General features: G+C 39.3%; 1 protein-coding gene across 3 annotated transcripts in view; it reads right to left on the minus strand.

The window, feature by feature from the left end:
* kmt2a (lysine (K)-specific methyltransferase 2A) overlaps positions 1-19,600 on the minus strand; it is a 45,851-nt gene that overhangs the window by 14,016 nt on the left and 12,235 nt on the right. The window contains exons 4-18 of one of the 3 annotated variants that reach the window (XM_067507963.1): positions 19,045-19,222; positions 16,689-16,917; positions 15,884-16,566; positions 15,697-15,770; positions 15,331-15,567; positions 15,062-15,208; positions 14,063-14,158; positions 13,638-13,758; positions 13,396-13,509; positions 8,701-8,885; positions 8,250-8,426; positions 7,800-7,910; positions 7,468-7,541; positions 4,945-5,159; positions 4,737-4,840 (exon numbers count right to left, since the gene is read on the minus strand). In XM_067507963.1, the coding sequence (XP_067364064.1) occupies positions 4,737-4,840; positions 4,945-5,159; positions 7,468-7,541; positions 7,800-7,910; positions 8,250-8,426; positions 8,701-8,885; positions 13,396-13,509; positions 13,638-13,758; positions 14,063-14,158; positions 15,062-15,208; positions 15,331-15,567; positions 15,697-15,770; positions 15,884-16,566; positions 16,689-16,917; positions 19,045-19,222 (2,745 nt within the window). Of the gene's footprint in view, positions 1-4,736; positions 4,841-4,944; positions 5,160-7,467; positions 7,542-7,799; positions 7,911-8,249; positions 8,427-8,700; positions 8,886-13,395; positions 13,510-13,637; positions 13,759-14,062; positions 14,162-15,061; positions 15,209-15,330; positions 15,568-15,696; positions 15,771-15,883; positions 16,567-16,688; positions 16,918-19,044; positions 19,223-19,600 lie in introns of all 3 variants that reach the window. The other 2 variants (XM_067507964.1, XM_067507962.1) reach the window with 2 other exon arrangements.

The raw sequence follows: 19,600 nt of genomic DNA on the forward strand, positions 1-19,600 counted from the left end.
CATATTTTTTTTTGTGTTAATTAGTGGGAGAGCTGTAAGCACAGCTCTCACACTTATGAGATCCTTTTCTTTATTAGTGGGAGAGCTGTAAGCACAGCTCTCACACTTATGAGATCCTTTTCTTTATTAGTGGGAGAGCTGTAAGCACAGCTCTCACACTTATGAGATCCTTTTCTTTATTATTATTATTATTTCGCCGTTTTTCGGTCACTATCTCCTCCTAGACGGTTTGTCGTAGAAACTTCGTTCCACTTCCTAAACGTAGGTCTCTTTTAGGAGATCTATGCTATTACTTTTCTTATTAATAACTTTTATACTTTTTATTATATTTCACTTTTTATCAACTTTTTTTCCCATTGAAAATGAATGGAAGCCACTTAAAACTTCCCTTCAACTTGCCACTTTTCATCTGCCTCTTGTGTCATCATACTTTGGAGTAGAAACTTCATTTAAACTTTATACGGGTCTAGATCCTTTCAACTTTTTCTGGGTGGATCAGCTTCTTTGTATCTTTTATACTTTTTGAATAATCGCAGTTTTAGTTTTAGGCAACTTTTGGAGCTTTTTCAACTTTTCCATTAGTGTGTATTGCGGAATGTTGGAGCAGCTAGAGTGGGTGACATCACACGCACTCTAACTTTTCAGCTTCCACTTTTAGCAACTTTTTTCCTTCTTTTCCTTCTTTCCTTCAATCAACTTTAATCTTACATAAACAAACTATACATCAGAATGTAGGTATTTTTGTCTTCTCTCAGTAAATATAACTCTCATAGTGACAGGACTGACGGTTCTTTCTCCAAGAGTCCAGAAGCGGAGAGAGTGCCGTCTGAAACTCCCATTGGAGCCCATTATAACAGAGGTTCTTAAATTCTCCTCAAATCACAAACGGGGGGCTGTTTTCAAATTGCCACCACGCCTTCATTTTATGGAGTATATTCAAATAAAGTACATCAGTGTGTTCATTGAAGCCTTTTGTCACTCACAGTTTTTGAATTGTTTCGATAGGACTAATACTTTTTCATATTTTGAGCATTTTGCGAGGCATAGTCTCAGTACTTTTCCAGCCTGCCTTTGCATTTGGCTCACATGACTCAGCAGGCAGGCAGCAGTCATTGTCATGGTAACGGACACAGCTGCATGACGTCATGTAATCAGCCTCAGAGCTGTGTCCACACACTTTACCTGAGTTTTTCTCCCTCAACATACACAGTGGAGACACACACAGACACACACCCTCACAGACAGGAAATACCCTTTCAAAATAAAAGCCTTTCATAATATTTTATCCACTTTTTAGCATTTCAATGCTAAAAAGACTTTGTGGTGAAGTTTCCCTACACACACACCCTCACAGATAGGAAACACACTTTCAAAATAAAAGCCTTTCATAATATTTTATCCACTTTTTAGCATTTAAATGCTAAAATGACTTTGTGGTGAAGTTTCCCTACACACACACACCCTCACAGACAGGAAACACACTTTCAAAATAAAAGCCTTTTATCATTCTTATTTTAATTATTTAGCATTTAAATGCTAAAATGAGTTTGTTTTGAAGTCTCCCTACAGTGGACACACAAACTACCACACAGACACAGACAGGAAACACACTTTCAAATTAAAAGCTCTTTTCAACTTTTTTTTCTCAACAGTTTTTCAGCATTAAAATGGTTCCTTCATTTCTAAGTAGTTACTTCTAGCTTTTTTCTTTACACTTTAATAGCAACTTTTTTACTTTGCTTCTTTTTTTGTTTCTTTTAACTTTGGGAATATTTACCTTTTCCTTTGTTTCTTACTACTTCTTTCCACTTTTGTTAATCAAGTTGTTGCTTTTTCACTTCTTCCTTTACACTTTTAATAGCAACTTTTTTACTTTGCTTCTTTCTTTGTTTCTTTTAACTTTGGGAATATTTACCTTTTCCTTTGTTTCTTACTACTTCTTTCAACTTTTGTTAATCAAGTTGTTGCTTTTTCACTTCTTACTTTTTTCTTTACACTTTCAATAGCAACTTTTTACTTTGCTTCTTTTTCTGTTTCGTTACACTTTAAATATCAACTTTTTACTTATTTACTTCCTCCATTGTTACTTTCTACTTTTTTTTTCTTTTCTGAATTCAACTTTTCTTGGGATTTTGGATTTTTTCCTTTTATTGTCATCTTCTTTCTTTCTCTTTTTGTTCGTATTTATCTCTCTTCAGCGTTTGCGGCTTTGAACGTGCAAACGCCTCTGCTCTCAGCAGCTTCTGAGCGGTCGGCCTCTACCGGGCGACTTAACAGCTCTCCCACGTAATTTCCTTGGAAATTGCCTTTTCTAGTTATTATTATTATTTCGCCGTTTTTCGGTCACTATCTCCTCCTAGACGGTTTGTCGTAGAAACTTCGTTCCACTTCCTAAACGTAGGTCTCTTTTAGGAGATCTATGCTATTACTTTTCTTATTAATAACTTTTATACTTTTTATTATATTTCACTTTTTATCAACTTTTTTTCCCATTGAAAATGAATGGAAGCCACTTAAAACTTCCCTTCAACTTGCCACTTTTCATCTGCCTCTTGTGTCATCATACTTTGGAGTAGAAACTTCATTTAAACTTTATACGGGTCTAGATCCTTTCAACTTTTTCTGGGTGGATCAGCTTCTTTGTATCTTTTATACTTTTTGAATAATCGCAGTTTTAGTTTTAGGCAACTTTTGGAGCTTTTTCAACTTTTCCATTAGTGTGTATTGCGGAATGTTGGAGCAGCTAGAGTGGGTGACATCACACGCACTCTAACTTTTCAGCTTCCACTTTTAGCAACTTTTTTCCTTCTTTTCCTTCTTTCCTTCAATCAACTTTAATCTTACATAAACAAACTATACATCAGAATGTAGGTATTTTTGTCTTCTTTCAGTAAATATAACTCTCATAGTGACAGGACTGACGGTTCTTTCTCCAAGAGTCCAGAAGCGGAGAGAGTGCCGTCTGAAACTCCCATTGGAGCCCATTATAACAGAGGTTCTTAAATTCTCCTCAAATCACAAACGGGGGGCTGTTTTCAAATTGCCACCACGCCTTCATTTTATGGAGTATATTCAAATAAAGTACATCAGTGTGTTCATTGAAGCCTTTTGTCACTCACAGTTTTTGAATTGTTTCGATAGGACTAATACTTTTTCATATTTTGAGCATTTTGCGAGGCATAGTCTCAGTACTTTTCCAGCCTGCCTTTGCATTTGGCTCACATGACTCAGCAGGCAGGCAGCAGTCATTGTCATGGTAACGGACACAGCTGCATGACGTCATGTAATCAGCCTCAGAGCTGTGTCCACACACTTTACCTGAGTTTTTCTCCCTCAACATACACAGTGGAGACACACACAGACACACACCCTCACAGACAGGAAATACCCTTTCAAAATAAAAGCCTTTCATAATATTTTATCCACTTTTTAGCATTTCAATGCTAAAATGACTTTGTGGTGAAGTTTCCCTACACACACACCCTCACAGATAGGAAACACACTTTCAAAATAAAAGCCTTTCATAATATTTTATCCACTTTTTAGCATTTAAATGCTAAAATGACTTTGTGGTGAAGTTTCCCTACACACACACACCCTCACAGACAGGAAACACACTTTCAAAATAAAAGCCTTTTATCATTCTTATTTTAATTATTTAGCATTTAAATGCTAAAATGAGTTTGTTTTGAAGTCTCCCTACAGTGGACACACAAACTACCACACAGACACAGACAGGAAACACACTTTCAAATTAAAAGCTCTTTTCAACTTTTTTTTCTCAACAGTTTTTCAGCATTAAAATGGTTCCTTCATTTCTAAGTAGTTACTTCTAGCTTTTTTCTTTACACTTTAATAGCAACTTTTTTACTTTGCTTCTTTTTTTGTTTCTTTTAACTTTGGGAATATTTACCTTTTCCTTTGTTTCTTACTACTTCTTTCCACTTTTGTTAATCAAGTTGTTGCTTTTTCACTTCTTCCTTTACACTTTTAATAGCAACTTTTTTACTTTGCTTCTTTCTTTGTTTCTTTTAACTTTGGGAATATTTACCTTTTCCTTTGTTTCTTACTACTTCTTTCAACTTTTGTTAATCAAGTTGTTGCTTTTTCACTTCTTACTTTTTTCTTTACACTTTCAATAGCAACTTTTTACTTTGCTTCTTTTTCTGTTTCGTTACACTTTAAATATCAACTTTTTACTTATTTACTTCCTCCATTGTTACTTTCTACTTTTTTTTTCTTTTCTGAATTCAACTTTTCTTGGGATTTTGGATTTTTTCCTTTTATTGTCATCTTCTTTCTTTCTCTTTTTGTTCGTATTTATCTCTCTTCAGCGTTTGCGGCTTTGAACGTGCAAACGCCTCTGCTCTCAGCAGCTTCTGAGCGGTCGGCCTCTACCGGGCGACTTAACAGCTCTCCCACGTAATTTCCTTGGAAATTGCCTTTTCTAGTTTGACTCTGTAAATTTTATCAGCACCCAAGTCCGGGATATTCCAGACAAAATTGTATGTCAACGGAGATTGTCCACAGTGCCAGTGTACTGTACCTGCAACCTTCAAGTTGTGAGGCATCAGCGCTAACCCTGTTTAGAGTTGACATTATATTTTGTAGTGTAGAACATATCCATGTACACATCCTCAGTTGTTGTATGAACAGAAGTAGGTCCGTGTTTGTTGTGCAAGTGCAAATGAAAAGTATTTCTTGGTCTTGACATTGATTTCAAGTAGATTTCTTACATTAGTATTCTCATCTCCAAACTTCAGACACAGAACACATTGCCTGTTGTCGCTAACGCCCGGAGGAGGAGGAGGAGGCGGCAGTTCTGGACTGTCTTCACAATCTGAACGAAAGTCCAAAAGCAAAGTTTATATGAGTTTAAAAGAAAAACAGCAAATGAAACAATGTGTTGAAGAGTGTGTATTTGTATACATATCTATTGTTTACCAGGTAGGAATGGGGGTGGTGGGGGTAGAGAGGGAGGGAGTGGAGGAGGGGAGGTTGGAGAATCTGGTTCACCAGGTGTCTTTGGCCGAGGAGCTGGGATGATCTTTTTCATAAAATGGGGGTGCTCAGCATGGGAAAGTTCCTGTCTCTCCTGCCACTGGGCGTAATTGTGGTCCAGGGATGGGGGCAGCACAGCATTCGGAAGGAGCCCACTGCTGGTGAACAACAGCATACAGATATACACACTATTTAATAAAATTCTTGAAACGACACTCAAGTGAAACGACACTTGTTAAATGTGAAATTGTGGTTGTTGTATTATAAAAAGTTAAACAGGACAATCCTGAATTACTTAATACAAAAACCTTGTGAGTCATTATCTGGATTTATAACTTTAGTGAAGACAGGCTCAGAACCAAGTTCAGAGTTACATCTCTCTGGTGGGGATTGTTTCCACAGCATACTGTATATCAGCATATGTCAAACCTCAGATTAATACTGTAGGTAATAATATGCACTTTCAAGGCAGCTTCACTGGTGGTTTTCCATTTAGAAGTTTGTCCTACTTTGTGAATTATAAAATGTCAGAAAATGTCCTGAGTAGTAAGTCAAGCTTAGGTTTTACCAAGTTTAGCAAGCACTTGGTATCTAGTGTGATATTTAATAAGACATTGCAAGCATCTAAACAGGCATCGATCAAATTAAATCCACAGGGTGGAATTTGTTTCCTAGAACAGAGCACTAATACAATGCAGTAGACCAAACTGACAAGTAAACCACAATTAGGCCACAAATATGTATCTGAGAGCCTTGAAGCGAAATTTTACACTGGTAGAGTTTACCTTGAGACACTATAGAATCAACAGTCTGTAAAAGCTAAATATCAGTGAGCAAGTGAATTACTGTGTGTATAGAAAGAAATTCTTCACATGCAGAGCAGTAATACCATGTCACTTATTAACAAAGTTGAAAGTAGCTATAAACATTGTGATAGTCCATGTCAAAGACCAATGGCTTTTGGCTTGTCCCTTCAGGGGTCGCAACAGTGGAATGTGTTCCACACGTTGATTTGGCATAAGTTTTTATCTTGGATTTCCTTCTTCCCGCAACCCTCCCCTTTTATCCAGGCTGGGTACCGGCACCACGGTGGCGCTTATTGGCTGAGTTGGGCCACACCTGGTGGGGTGGGATTTGAACCCACGGCCTTCTGCATCCCATGCCCTACCTGAGCCCTCAAGGGCCACCAGGCCCCCTACTGTGAAAGTCCATGTAATAAACCAATATTATAACTCATCTCTTTAAAAAGCATTTATATTTACATATACATCATTTCATTAGTAATCATTATTATAAAACACTGATCAACAATCTGCTGTTCCATACATAAGTCTGAGGTAAGATGTGCTTAGAAGAACTGAACTACAAAACACTAAGTTGCCCAGTGGCCTTATTAAATCAGGCAAACTGTGGAATCAATTTTATTACTGCAGCTTTAAATCTCTACTGACCTTTAATCACAGTCACTGTCTTGAGGTGGGGTATGCTGGAAGAAAAGCACTTTGTAGATCTACTCCATTGAGTTTAAATTGCCACTAATTTCTGTTAAAACAGTCTTTTCTGTTAAAACACATTTTTACTGTTATGGCTAATAAAGCATTTTAGCTGCATTTCCTACAACTGAAAACCCTCACAGAACATTGTAGATTTAAAAAGATACCGAACTACTATACATCATCGTGACATTGTGATTTTGCCGCTAGGCTGCTATTTCAGAGGTTGTTTGTACGATGGTGGTCAAGCCCACACACTGTAGAAATATTAGTTAACTGTTTTCTGATTCCTTCTTATTTACAGAAACAACAATTTATTCTTCATTTCAATAATTACAGACCCCGGTTCTTGAAAATGTATGCTCTTTTTGGATGATTTCAAATTACAGGAGTATGCCAAACACAGCTTATACTTTAAGTTTAAGTATATTTTAAGTATGGCACCTCACAATAATAAAACTGAGAGTGCGGCCTGCAGGGGGGATATTGATTAAAGGTAGGATATGTGATTTCTTTGCCAGAAACATGTTCCAAAATGTATCCTAACATAGTGAGTATCTTCCAACAGCTTCTGTAACCCAGACTTGAATGGCCAGTCGATGGACAGTAATATTTGCTTCTTAAGGTTTAAAGTGAGCCTCAGAGAAGTCCAATTATTGATGGCTGACAGATCTTGTTTGTTAAATAGTTTTTTTTAAATTGTAAATTCACAATTACTGATAATTGAAGGGTTACGTGAAGTGAAGGTGAGCCTGGTGGCAGAAGTGGACTGCTTCATTAACAATAGTTTGAATATTTTTATCCTAACATCTTATATATTATTAACTAAATTTAATACCAAAAAAAAAAGGTTATACAACCTATCACACAATGGTAAATATCTGTAATGAATTTCTCAGAACAGCTGGATCTTGCACAGTTAACATTGTGCAATTGATACTTTTGTACTGACTATGGTTGGACTGACACTCACTTGGCAGAGACTTTTTGCCTTTCCCAGAGGATGGACTCCTTCACTTTGAACCATGGGAAGATTCGGTCCATTTGCTGCAACAAAGATTTCATTTAAACATTTCATTAATTTTGCATATAAACTTGCTAAAGCAGTTGCATAACTTGCATTTTATGCAAGATTGTCATACTTTAGCTTTAGCCACCATAACCTAAGATAACTTCACAAAGAAAACAGAAAACCTGTTTGATATGACCAATAAATTGCAAAGTCTGAATACTTGTGAACTGGACTGCAATTTAACATTGTGTTTCAGTGGTGCTGAGACGACTGGCATAAATTCAGATTCTTACCCGAATAAAGAAAGACTTGACCATGCTGTTGGCTTTTCTGCTCTCTGGCTGACCACCGTCATTGTTGATGGCCGTCTGAATGATTCGCACAATGTCGTCACTAAACTCCAACTAGGAGAGAAGTGAAGCACGCACACACACACAGAAAAAAAATGTTTGTGCATGCTACAGTTGTCTTTCAGTTCAGTTTAAAGCTTAACTGAACTGACTGCTTCCAGGGGGTAGCTTACACAAAACCCCCGATGCCCCAGTAGATTAATATACACATAGGCATAGGATTATGTACCTGGATTGGATTGCATTAAATTGCACAGGTCTTAATGTTATATAATGTTAATCATGAACCTGATTGGCGCACATTTAAACTAAAACCTAGTAGACATCATACTTCCTATATTGCCTCTTGTATTTCAGAACAGCAGTGATCCTGCTGAAAATTAACATATTTACCACTGAATTATAGTGGCCTTGATCCATCTTTTTCTCAACAGACTCTAGGTCTGCAGGAGAGTCACTAGGAGGTGTGGGAGTGACTTCAGTCAGCACAGGAGGATCTGGGCCCTCTGGGGAACGACGGGATGGAAGACTCTCCTCTGTCTCTGGGTTCAGCTCTGGAGGCTTTACCGCCTGCCATAAAGTCAGAAAGTTACACACCAAGAAAAGCTTACTTGATTTGCTCATTTAGCTGTGGTTGAAGCTTCAGCTGTTTTATATTTTCCATCAATAATTGCTCAGTATTCTTGAGTGCAGCATCATAATACAATACATTACTCTACATTTTTTAAAAATGCCATAATTTCAAAATACAAAAAAAAAATACAACATGGTAACAGTGGCAAACCAAATCACAGAAGTTTGTAGCAAAACCACCAAAGGAGATGCCAGAGTATTTGTGTCTAACCTGTCTATAACGTAACAGGTGTGTGGATGTGCGTGAGTTGAGCAGCGCAGTAAGGACATGGCGAATACAGCCCTGAAGGTCCTTCTCCAAAGCTGTCCTCCACTCGGCCGGATGACGTTCAGTACATTTGGTACAAGTGTAGGCAACACTCTCTGGAAGCTTTGACAACAGCTCATACATCTCATCTGAGAAACAGAGAAAAACAGCAGGTCATTAAGTTTATCTCCTTCCTGTATCTCATCAACATGACCGTACTCAGAGGACAGCTGCACAGACACTGACAATTGTGTGCTAAATACTAAAAACAGTAATGTATTCAATTCAATTCAACTTTATTTATATAGCGCCAATTTACAACAAAGTCATCTCAAGGCACTTTACAGAATAAAGTCCAGACTACACAAGTATGTAGAAGCAACCCAACAAATCCCCCTTGAGCAAGCCCTAGGCAACAGTGGAGAGGAAAAACTCCCTTTAATGGGAGAAACCTCCAGCAGAACCAGGCTCAGGGTGGGCGGCCATCTGCCTTGACCGGTTGGGGTGAGTGGAAAGTGGAGAAAGAAAAGAAAAGAGCAACGAAAAGCAACAACGAAAAGCAACAACAAAACAACAAAAAAGCAACAACAAAACAACAAAAAGCAACAACAAAAAGCAACAACAAAACAACAAGAAAAGCAACAACAAAACAACAAAAAAGCAACAACAAAGCATCGTGCAGGTTGTAGGATATAGAATTAATGGTATACAGTAGTGACAAGTAAATGTATAGAGAAAAGCTAGTTCAGGTTGAGTGAGCAGTTTAACTATAAGCTTTATCAAAAAGGAAGGTTTTAAGCCTAGTCTTAAAAGTAGAGAGGGTGTCTGCTCCCCGAATTTGGATTGGAAGCTGGTTCCACAGGAGAGGAGCTTGATAGCTAAAGGCTCTGCCTCCCATTCTACTTTTGCAAACTCTGGGAACCACAAGTAGGCCTGTATTTTGGGATCGAAGTGGTCTAATCGGGCGATACAGAACTATGAGATCTTTTAAATATGATGGAGCTTGACCATTAAGAGCTTTGTATGTAAGGAGGAGGGTTTTGAACTCTATTCTAGATTTTATGGGAAGCCAATGAAGAGAAGCTAGTGAAGGTGAAATATGATCTCTCTTTCCTAATCCAGTCAGCACTCTTGCTGCAGCATTTTGGATTAATTGAAGGCTTTTTAGAGAGTTATTAGGACACCCCAGAAGTAGGGAATTACAGTAGTCCAACCTAGAAGTAACAAATGCATGGACCAGTTTTTCGGCATCACTTTGAGACAGGATGCTTCTAATTTTAGCAATGTTCCGTAGGTGGAAGAAGGCTGTTCTAGAGATTTGTCTTATATGTGACGTAAATGCCAAATCCTGGTCAAAAATAACTCCAAGGTTCCTCACCGCAGTACTGGAGGCCAAAGTTATGTCATCTAAAGTAACTATATTGTTAGACAGCATATTTCTCATGTTTTTAGGCCCAAAGAGGATGATTTCAGTTTTGTCTGAATTTAGAAGTAGGAAATTGTAGGACATCCAGGTCTTTATGTCTTTTAGACATGCTTCAAGTTTGACTAATTGGTTAGTATCTTCTGGTTTCACAGATAAATAGAGCTGGGTATCATCTGCATAGCAGTGGAAGTTTATGGAATGTTTCCTAATAATTTTGCCTAAAGGTGACATGTACAGATTAAAAAGTATTGGTCCTAACACAGAGCCCTGTGGAACTCCATAGCTAACTTTGGTGCATAAAGAAGAGTCATCATTAACATGAACAAGTTGGAATCTGTCTGACAGATAAGATTTAAACCAATGTAATGTGGTTCCTTTAATCCCAAATCTATGTTCTAGTCTCTGTAATAAAATGTTGTGGTCAATGGTGTCAAATGCGGCACTAAGGTCTAGTAAGACGAGTACGGACACAAGTCCATTATCTGAAGCGAGGAGAAGATCATTGGAGACTTTTACTAGTGCTGTTTCTGTACTGTGATGAACTCTAAATCCTGACTGAAAGTCTTCATACAAATTATTCCTGTAAAGGTGATCACATAATTTTTTTGCAACTACTTTTTCCAGGATTTTAGAAATAAACGGGAGATTTGATATTGGTCTATAGTTGGCTAAATCACCTGGATCAAGACAGGGTTTTTTAAGTAATGGTTTGATTACAGCAACTTTATAAGCCTTTGGTACATAGCCAGTTTCTAAAGATAAGTTAATCAAATCTAATATGAATGTGTCTATTAAAGGTAGAACATCTTTAAGCAATTTGGTTGGAACAGGGTCTAAAAGACATGTTGTTAGTTTTGAGGAGGCGATAGTTGAACTTAGCTCAGTGAGATCTATGGGTGAAAAACAGTCTAAGATGGATTGGGGCCTTATTGAGGATTCTAGAGCTGTTGTACATGAAGATCTATCTGTAATATTTGTAGGGAGGATCTGGTGAACCTTTTCCCTAATGGCTGCAATTTTATCAGTAAAGAAAGTCATAAAGTCATTGCTGCTCAAAGTTAAGGGTATACTAGGCTCAACAGAACTATGGCTCTTAGTCAGCCTGGCTACAGTGCTGAACAGAAACCGGGGGTTGTTCTTGTTTTCCTCTATTAGTGCGGAATAATATGCTGTTCTGGCATCACGGAGAGCTTTTTTGTACACTTTTAAACTGTTTTTCCAGGCTAACCGGGATTCTTCTAAATTAGTGGAACGCCACTTCCTCTCTAATTTTCGTGACGCCTGCTTTAAGCTGTGCATTTGTGAATTGTACCATGGAGGTCGCCTCCTCTGATTCACTGCCTTCTTTTTCAGAGGGGCAACTGTATCTAGTATCATACGCAATGAGGCTGCAGAATCGTCAACTAAGTAATCAATTTGTACAGGAGTAAGATGGCTACTCACCATAGCATTGACACATGGTGGTGAAAAAGATGAAGAAATAATTTCTTTAAATGTATTCACAGCATTTTCAGATAAACATCTGCTGTAGTGGAATTTTTTCCTAACTGCTGTATAGTCCGTTATTGTAAATTCAAATGTTATTAGAAAATGGTCAGACAAAAGAGAGTTATGAGGAAATACTATTAAATTATCAGTTTCAATGCCATATGTAAGTACAAGGTCTAATGTGTGACTAAAACAGTGAGTGGGTTTATTTACATTTTGGGAAAAACCAATTGAATCTAGTAATGAATTAAACGCAGTGCTCAGGCAGTTACTGTCAGCATCTACATGAATGTTAAAGTCACCCACTATAATGACTTTATCTGTACTAAGCACTAAATCAGATAGAAAATCAGAAAATTCAATCAAAAACTCTGAATAAGGGACTGGAGGACGGTACACGATAACAAATAATAGTGGTTTTTGAGTTTTCCAGTTTGCGTGTGAAAGGCTAAGAGTAAGACTCTCAAATGAGTTATAACTATGTTTAGGTCTAGGAATTATTGATAAGCTAGAGTGAAATATTGCTGCTACTCCTCCACCTCGGCCTGTGCATCTAGGAACATGATAATTAATATGACTTGGGGGGGTTGACTCATTTAAACTGACATATTCTTCCTGCTGCAACCAGGTTTCAGTGAGACAAAGTAAATCAATTTGATGATCATTTATTAAGTCATTTACTAACAGAGATTTAGAAGAGAGAGATCTAATATTTAATAATCCACATTTAATAGTTTTGGGTTTTGGTTCAGTATGAGCATTAGTCTTGCATTAGCGTTTGGTGTCATTTGTGCCAACGTGTATCACTACTTTTGTTGCTGTAGGATGTCTTTCAATCAGGTTTGGAATTTTCTCCGCTATGTCAGTGACTGTGGCTCCAGGAAAGCAAAACGTTTTAGCTGATTTTAAGCGGACGTCTCTAACGATGGAGTCGCCAATAATTAGCATGGTCGGACCGGGAGGACGGTGCGGTGGAGAGGTGCGCCGAGGAGGAGCATGTGGATTCCTCTCTGGAGGCATGGTGTTGGTGGCGGTGGCACGTCTGGTCTGGCGAGGCCCCGGCAGCAGGCCCCGACCGCGCTGCCCGCGGGAGGTGGAGCAGTGTGGTATCTCACGAGGCAGGGAGTCACAGGGAACCGCCGCCGGGGAAGTCGGACTTTCCAGCTCTTCAAGAACAGTGTAACGGTTCTCCATCTGGACCGGGGAAGGTGGTCCAATGGATTGGTTGACAAGATTAGCTGCAGCAGGTGTCGTCCGATGTCTCCTTTTAGCCGTAATCCAGGCCTCCTGTGTCAGCGGCGAGGAGCAGGCCCGTGTCGGGACAGGCCGTTGGTCATCCGACAGGGCCAGAAGGCCGCGGGTTGGCATCGCTATTCCAGCAGTAGCAACAGGGCCAGACCACGGCAGCGTGTCATCGGTGTCCTGGGTCACTGAACAAACAGCTGGGTGGATAGAAACTGTTTGTTCCATGTAGCTCGAGGTATTAAGAGCTGCGAGGTGCTTCGCTTGTGTGGCGGCAACGTTGGAAAACCCCAAGATAAGTTCATTTTTTTTTCTTAGTTCGTTTTCCAAAAGTGTGATGGTTTCTTGCAACTGCGTGAAAACGTGTACACAGTTTGAACAGACCGCCATTTCGAAACTACGGAAATGACGTCACAGTATCTGTTGTTTTGTACTTGTGAGTAGTGTAAAATAAACTTGTGTTTTAACATGATTTTAGTTAAGGCTGATTTGGTTCTACTAACCTGTCAGATTCTCACACTTGGCATGAACCCAGTGGTTGCAACGGACACACTCCATCATCTTGCTGTCATAGTCATCATCATCATAGCACTTATCACACAGTGGGCAGAAGTTCCCTGAGAGAGAAGACAGTGAAAAGTACCAGATGTTATTTCTGTCTAAGTCCAAACCAGTCACATTATGAAATCTGTGTTCGTTGTTCAGAAGAAGCACCAGTGCTAGACTCAGAATGCTTGTCACTCACCTTTAGCAAAGAGTTTGGCACAGTCATGACACATGGAGAAGTCATGTGACCACTGGGCATCCCACGACTTCCCAGGTTTAGTGGCTCCACAACTCTTACAGCGCACACACTTGGTGCAAACCTGATGAGAAGAAACACATTAACAGTGAAAACATAGAAGAAACTTGTGGGGAGTTGGTTAGAGTTTAAACTGTCCAAAAGCAAGAGAAACAAAATATTTTCATAGCCACTGTTTGTTAGAGGGCCACATGAATGTAATTAGAACAATAACAAGAAGTTGGAAAATGTATGAACAAAACAAGAGGTAAGAGGATAATGTGTCAGCATAATGCTAAGGTTTGATTAGACAAGTGGTGCAACTGTGACAGTTACTGTACATAATAGTGAAAGTGTGGAAAGGATGTCTAAAGAAAGAGTGATCCTACCCAGACTCTCTTCTTTTTGGTGGGTCTGGTGGGGTGGTTAGGACCCAGGCACTCCGGGTGATAGCTGTTACGGCACTTATCACACTCTAGCAGCTGCTGCTACAGTGAGAGAGGTCAAAATTGAGATAAGATTATTAATATCAAACAAGAAAGAGACAAACAGTGCCCACAGCAAATTCGTAACAAATATATCCACCGGATAATGGCAGTATTCACCTTAGTTTACTGAGGGGGCCATTAATAATGGTATTAATGGATGGATATACATCCATATCAAAGGTATTATAACAACAGCTATAGTGTGAGCTGTATACAACTGAGCTTGGCGGTCACTTAAACACCCACTACTTGCAACTTTTTTTCATTTCTGCAGCAAATTGCCCAGGCAAAGTGTTTACAACATACAATGTATATAGTGCAGCACATTTTTTGTGTCTGTTAAATTTTATATTTAAACAGTGATGAAAAACATTTCAATGTTAGAGGTGCATCATGAAGGTTTATGATTATGCAGCACCGTGTCTTTGATATGACATATCTCCACCATTTGACATCACAGCAGTCTTGCCAAGAGCTGAGATTTCTCAACTTTTGAGCTACATGCTGTGTTGGGTGGCAGAGACCTGCTGCTCTTATTGCAAATCTTCACTAAGAGATAAAAGCCAGTTAAATGAACAAATTATCTAGTGCTCTTTTGGCAGTCTGTTTAAAAAAAAAAACTAGCTGCAATGATTCTGTTTCCTTAACATTCAAATTTGCTTTCACAGGTTACTGATTGACCAATAACCAATAACCAGTATTCATGACAAACAACCCAACAGGCACTTGGTTGCATGGGCCAAATATACATAATCTTAAAATGACAACCATACAAGTAAGTAAGTAAGTAAGTAAGTAAGTAAGTAAGTAAGTAAGTAAGATTCGCCTTTGAACACTGGCATGCTAAACTAAGCTTTTTTGTGTAAGCTTTAAAATGAACAGAATTGCTGAATAGCTTACTTTAGTTTTCTGATGCTGGCGTCCACAGACCTGGCAATATCGACAACGTCGACAACACCAGTTCTCAAACTGTTCCTGAAGAGGGCGCTCTGATTCCCCCAGGCAAAAGAGATGAAAGGGTTCACAGCATACCTGACAGTAGACAAACTGAGAAAGATATGAAAACAGAAGACAGAGAAGGTCAGGTGAAAACACAGTAATTGTTAAGTTTAAATAATCTCATAATAAAGAGAAATATAAATGTAAATTTTTCAGATAGAAGCTTTTACCTCAACATTTCCACTACTTGCACATAAGAAGCAGAGCACCCTGGGTGCAACAGGCACAGAGGTGAGCAGGCTAAGGCCGCCAGCCTCCCACACCTTCTCCACATCATGGTCCCTCTTGAAATCCACTCTGATACGATGCACTCCGTCGCAGGGCGCTCTGGACTTCACCTGGCCCCTAGTCGAGGGAGTGCTCAGCCAGTTTAAAGTACTGCTGCTGGGGGGTTTAGTGGTCAGTGGCTTCTCATGTTATTACATAAGAGAACAAAGAGAAGAGGATGAATAGTAGAAATGATATGTAGTCTATACAGCCATTATTCAAACTTGTTGTCAGAATGAATGTAGAGAAACACTGTAACTACTTCTTACCTTGTCCTTTGGTCTCTGTTTAGCAGATGGAGGAATACTGCGAGAAGTTAGCTTCTTCGATGGTTTTGATTCAACTATGAAAAAGGGACAGGACAAGTAACAATGCAGCTGAGTAAAATGCGTATTTAAAAATGTGTATTACATGTTTTAAAAAGTTTTTTTTTTTAAAGTGCATTCAGTTTTTTACCTGTATCTAAAATTGTTGTTGCTAAGCTCTGCTGTTGTGACGACTGCTCCTGAGACTTCTTCTTGGGTTCGCTCAGAGGAATCTTGAGTGAAGCATCCTTTTTTGAAGGTGCTTGACTACTAAGCGGCCGTTGCTGCTGCAGCTGCTGTGAGGCTTGGTGAGACTGTGTAGACTGGGAAGGTGAATTCTGAGCTGAAGATGTTGAGGAAGAAGAAGATGAGGATGAAGAAGATGATGAGGTGGAGGAAGAGGATGAGGAGGATGAGGTTGGTACATGCTGCTGTGGTTTGTGTCCCTTCTTGCCACCAACAGCGCTCATGACTGAGAGCTGTTTGGCATCTGGAAATTGAGCCTGGGCTTGGACAGTGCTCTGGGTCTGGGGAGGTTCAACTGGGGCAGGGGAGGGTGCAAGGGCTGGCGATGACTGCTTTGATGAAGGCTGTTGTCTGGACTTCTCCTCTGCCAGCTTTAAAGGAGGAGTTTCACTCTTTTTGCGGTGGAGCTCCTCCTTTGGTAGTGCAGGAGTAGTTTTAGGGCCAGTCTCTGAGTTTGGTCCTTTAACTAGACTTGGACCCTCCTTTTTCTCAGACAGCTTGTTCTTTTTCTTATCCTTCTTGCCTTTGCCTTGCTTCTGAAGAAACACTTTTGAGGGCATCCACTGCAAGTTCTGACACTTCCTCATCCTGCGGATAATTACACAAATTCCTTAAAATTCTATTTAAAACAAATGTTTTGTAATGTTATTCACAACAATAGCAAGTAATAGGCAGCAATAGGCAAACATAATATGTCAGCTGGGACTTACTTGCAGCATTGCTTTTTAATGTTTCGTCCTCCAAACTTTGGCTTGTCGAGACAGTTCGTACAGACACCACAATCTTCTGGAACCTGGCAGCCGGAGCATTGGCCACAGCGTCGAGATCGACGCCCTTTCTTGAGAGGAGCTTCTTGAACAGCTTTTTGCCTTGTCTCTCGTGGCTTTATGGGAGGGGACTGAGGTTCTGCCTCCTCGGAGCCTGCAACTGATGACTTGTCTGTAAGAGGAGACACATCATTAGATGCTATCATTACAGACAAACAGTAGTACTCGTTTACTTTGGTACTTGAGTAGTACCCACCATTTAAGACAAAAATGTTGGGCCTGGCAAGAAAATAGCACAGGAAAAGTCTTTTGCATAGAACACGCAAACTTAAGTACACAAAGCATCACAAAATGCAAAAACAAAAATAAAACAAAAAAGGCAGCACTTCAGTGTCTATACATATATACAGAGCCTTGCAAAAGCATTCATACCTGTTTTACTTTTGTCACATTACAACTAAAAACATAAATGTATTGAGGATTTATAAGATAGACCAACACAAAGTGGCACATATTTATGAAGTGAAAGGAAAATGATAAATGGTTTTTAAAATATTTTGCAAATAAATATCTTAAAAGTGTGGCATGCATTTGTATTCAGCCCCCTTTACTCTGATACCCCTAATTAAAATCCAGTGGAACCAATTGCCTACCAGGAGCAACACACACACACACACTTATCGGTGTATGAGTATGAGTATGAGTGTGAATGGGTGAATAAGAAGCAGTGTAAAGCACTACCAATAGGTATCAATAGGTAGAAAAGCCCTATATACGTAAGTCTTTATGGAAGAGTGGCAAGAACCATTGTGTAAAGAAGTCCCATTTGCAATTTGCAAAAAGCCAGGATGGGGACACAATAAACATGTGTAAGAAGGTGCTCTGGTTAGATGATACCAAAACCAAAATGAATTTTTTGGCATAAATGTAATGTTCGGTAGAAACCTAACACTGCCCTGATATCACCCTGAACAAACCATGGTGGTGACAGCATCATGTTGTGGAGATGCTTTTTTGTTACAACAAGGACAGGGAAGCTGGTCAGAGTTGACGGGAGTATGGATGGAGCTAGAATACAGGGCAGGTTCTAAGGTTCACATTCCTGCCGGACAACCCCCCTTAACATACAGCCAATGGAATGGTTTAAAATTCAATCTGCAAAGCTGGTAGATACATACCCCAAAAGACTTGCAGGTGTAATTGCAGCGAAAGGTGGTTTTACAAAGTTTTGACTCGGGGGTGAATACAAATCCACACCACATTTCTCAGATATTTATTTGTAAAAACATTTTGAAAAGCATTTTTCATGTTCCTTCCACTTCCACTACAATTATGTCCCACTTTGTGTTGGTCTATCACTTTTTTTCCTTTTGTCTTATCCCATGAGTTCAGGGTCGCCAAAGCGAATCATTGTCAACATGTTGATTTGGCACAGTTTTTACACCGGATGCAACCCTCCCCAATTTCTACCAGGCTTGGACAAGCACTGCACAGCTAGGAATGGGCTGTTAGGGGTTCAGTGTCTTGCCCAGAGACACCTCGACATATGTCTGGGACCGGGGATTGAATCACTGACCCTGTGGACGACTGCCTTTACCAACCGAGCTACAGCCACCCCCCGTGTTAGTTTCTTTATATATTTAAATTTGTGGTTATAACATGACCGAATGTGGAAAATTTCAAGGGGTATGAATACTTTTGCAAGGCACTGTATTTCTAACTTTTTCTCGAATACAGTATTACAGGGAATTATACTGCTAACTGTTGATATGGCACTAACATCAGATCCTCCTGGCTCACAAAAAATCTCATGTTGCCACATGACATAAAACCAGTCCAAATAACAGGAACATGAGTGACCAAACTCCTCTCACTTTATCACCAATTCACTGTATACTTGTGCTCTCATTGATGACTGAAATCCTTGGCTCTTCTCATTAGTATATCATTACTGCATGGGGCACAGCTATTTCAGACCTTTACACAGATGTTGTGTCATAAATAACTTTTAACTCAGGCTTCTATTCAGATATGGCAAGTTTTGTGCAGAGTAGCGTGATAATTCTGATCACGTGTATCACTTTTCTCTTTAACTTAGTGTTTTTCTCTACTCTTATCATTGAATTTGCACAAATAGGTGTGACCTGATAAGTCATTGAACTATAACCAAAATAGTTTTGGTAAATGTGTACTGAAGCCTATTATCATGCTCGGGCTGTGGTTTATTAATCGTTATATTATTATCACCACACTGGCAAGTCCACAAAATTAAATGAGGGGTTGAATATGTGTGCCTTACCATCATTCCCCATGGAAGATAGGATCTTCTCTCTCTCCTCCCAAGGCAAGGCACTAAGTGTGGGCATGTCATCAGGAAACACTGCCCGATTGCGTCCAAGAGCCACAGCTGCACGACGACAAACATGCTTGATGCGTGGTCCACGTACTGAGGTCTCTGACGAGTCACTTTCTTGACCCTGCTCATGAGCACACATCAAACACACACATACAAAAAAAGATAATTAAAGAGCTTCTTAATAATAACATATACCCAGACAGTAATACACCAATACAATATGGTGAAAAGGAAAAGTCGCTTGTAAGTACACTTGTAAGTCGCTTTGGATAAAAGCGTCTGCTAAATGACTTAATGTGAATGTAAATGTAAACAAATTAACAATCCAAAAAGGATATATGTTGCTTATGTCCCTCAGACAATAGTTTAATTTGTAATAGAACATTATAAACAATGTGTTATAGTGATGAATATGATGATCATGAAGAGGAGGAAATTTGGGTCAAGCCACTGACAAGATCAGGTAGGACAATAAAACTTTATCTTTAAACTGTGCAAC

The sequence above is a fragment of the Channa argus genome, chromosome 6 (genome assembly GCF_033026475.1).
Source record: "Channa argus isolate prfri chromosome 6, Channa argus male v1.0, whole genome shotgun sequence".
Lineage (NCBI taxonomy): Eukaryota > Metazoa > Chordata > Actinopteri > Anabantiformes > Channidae > Channa > Channa argus.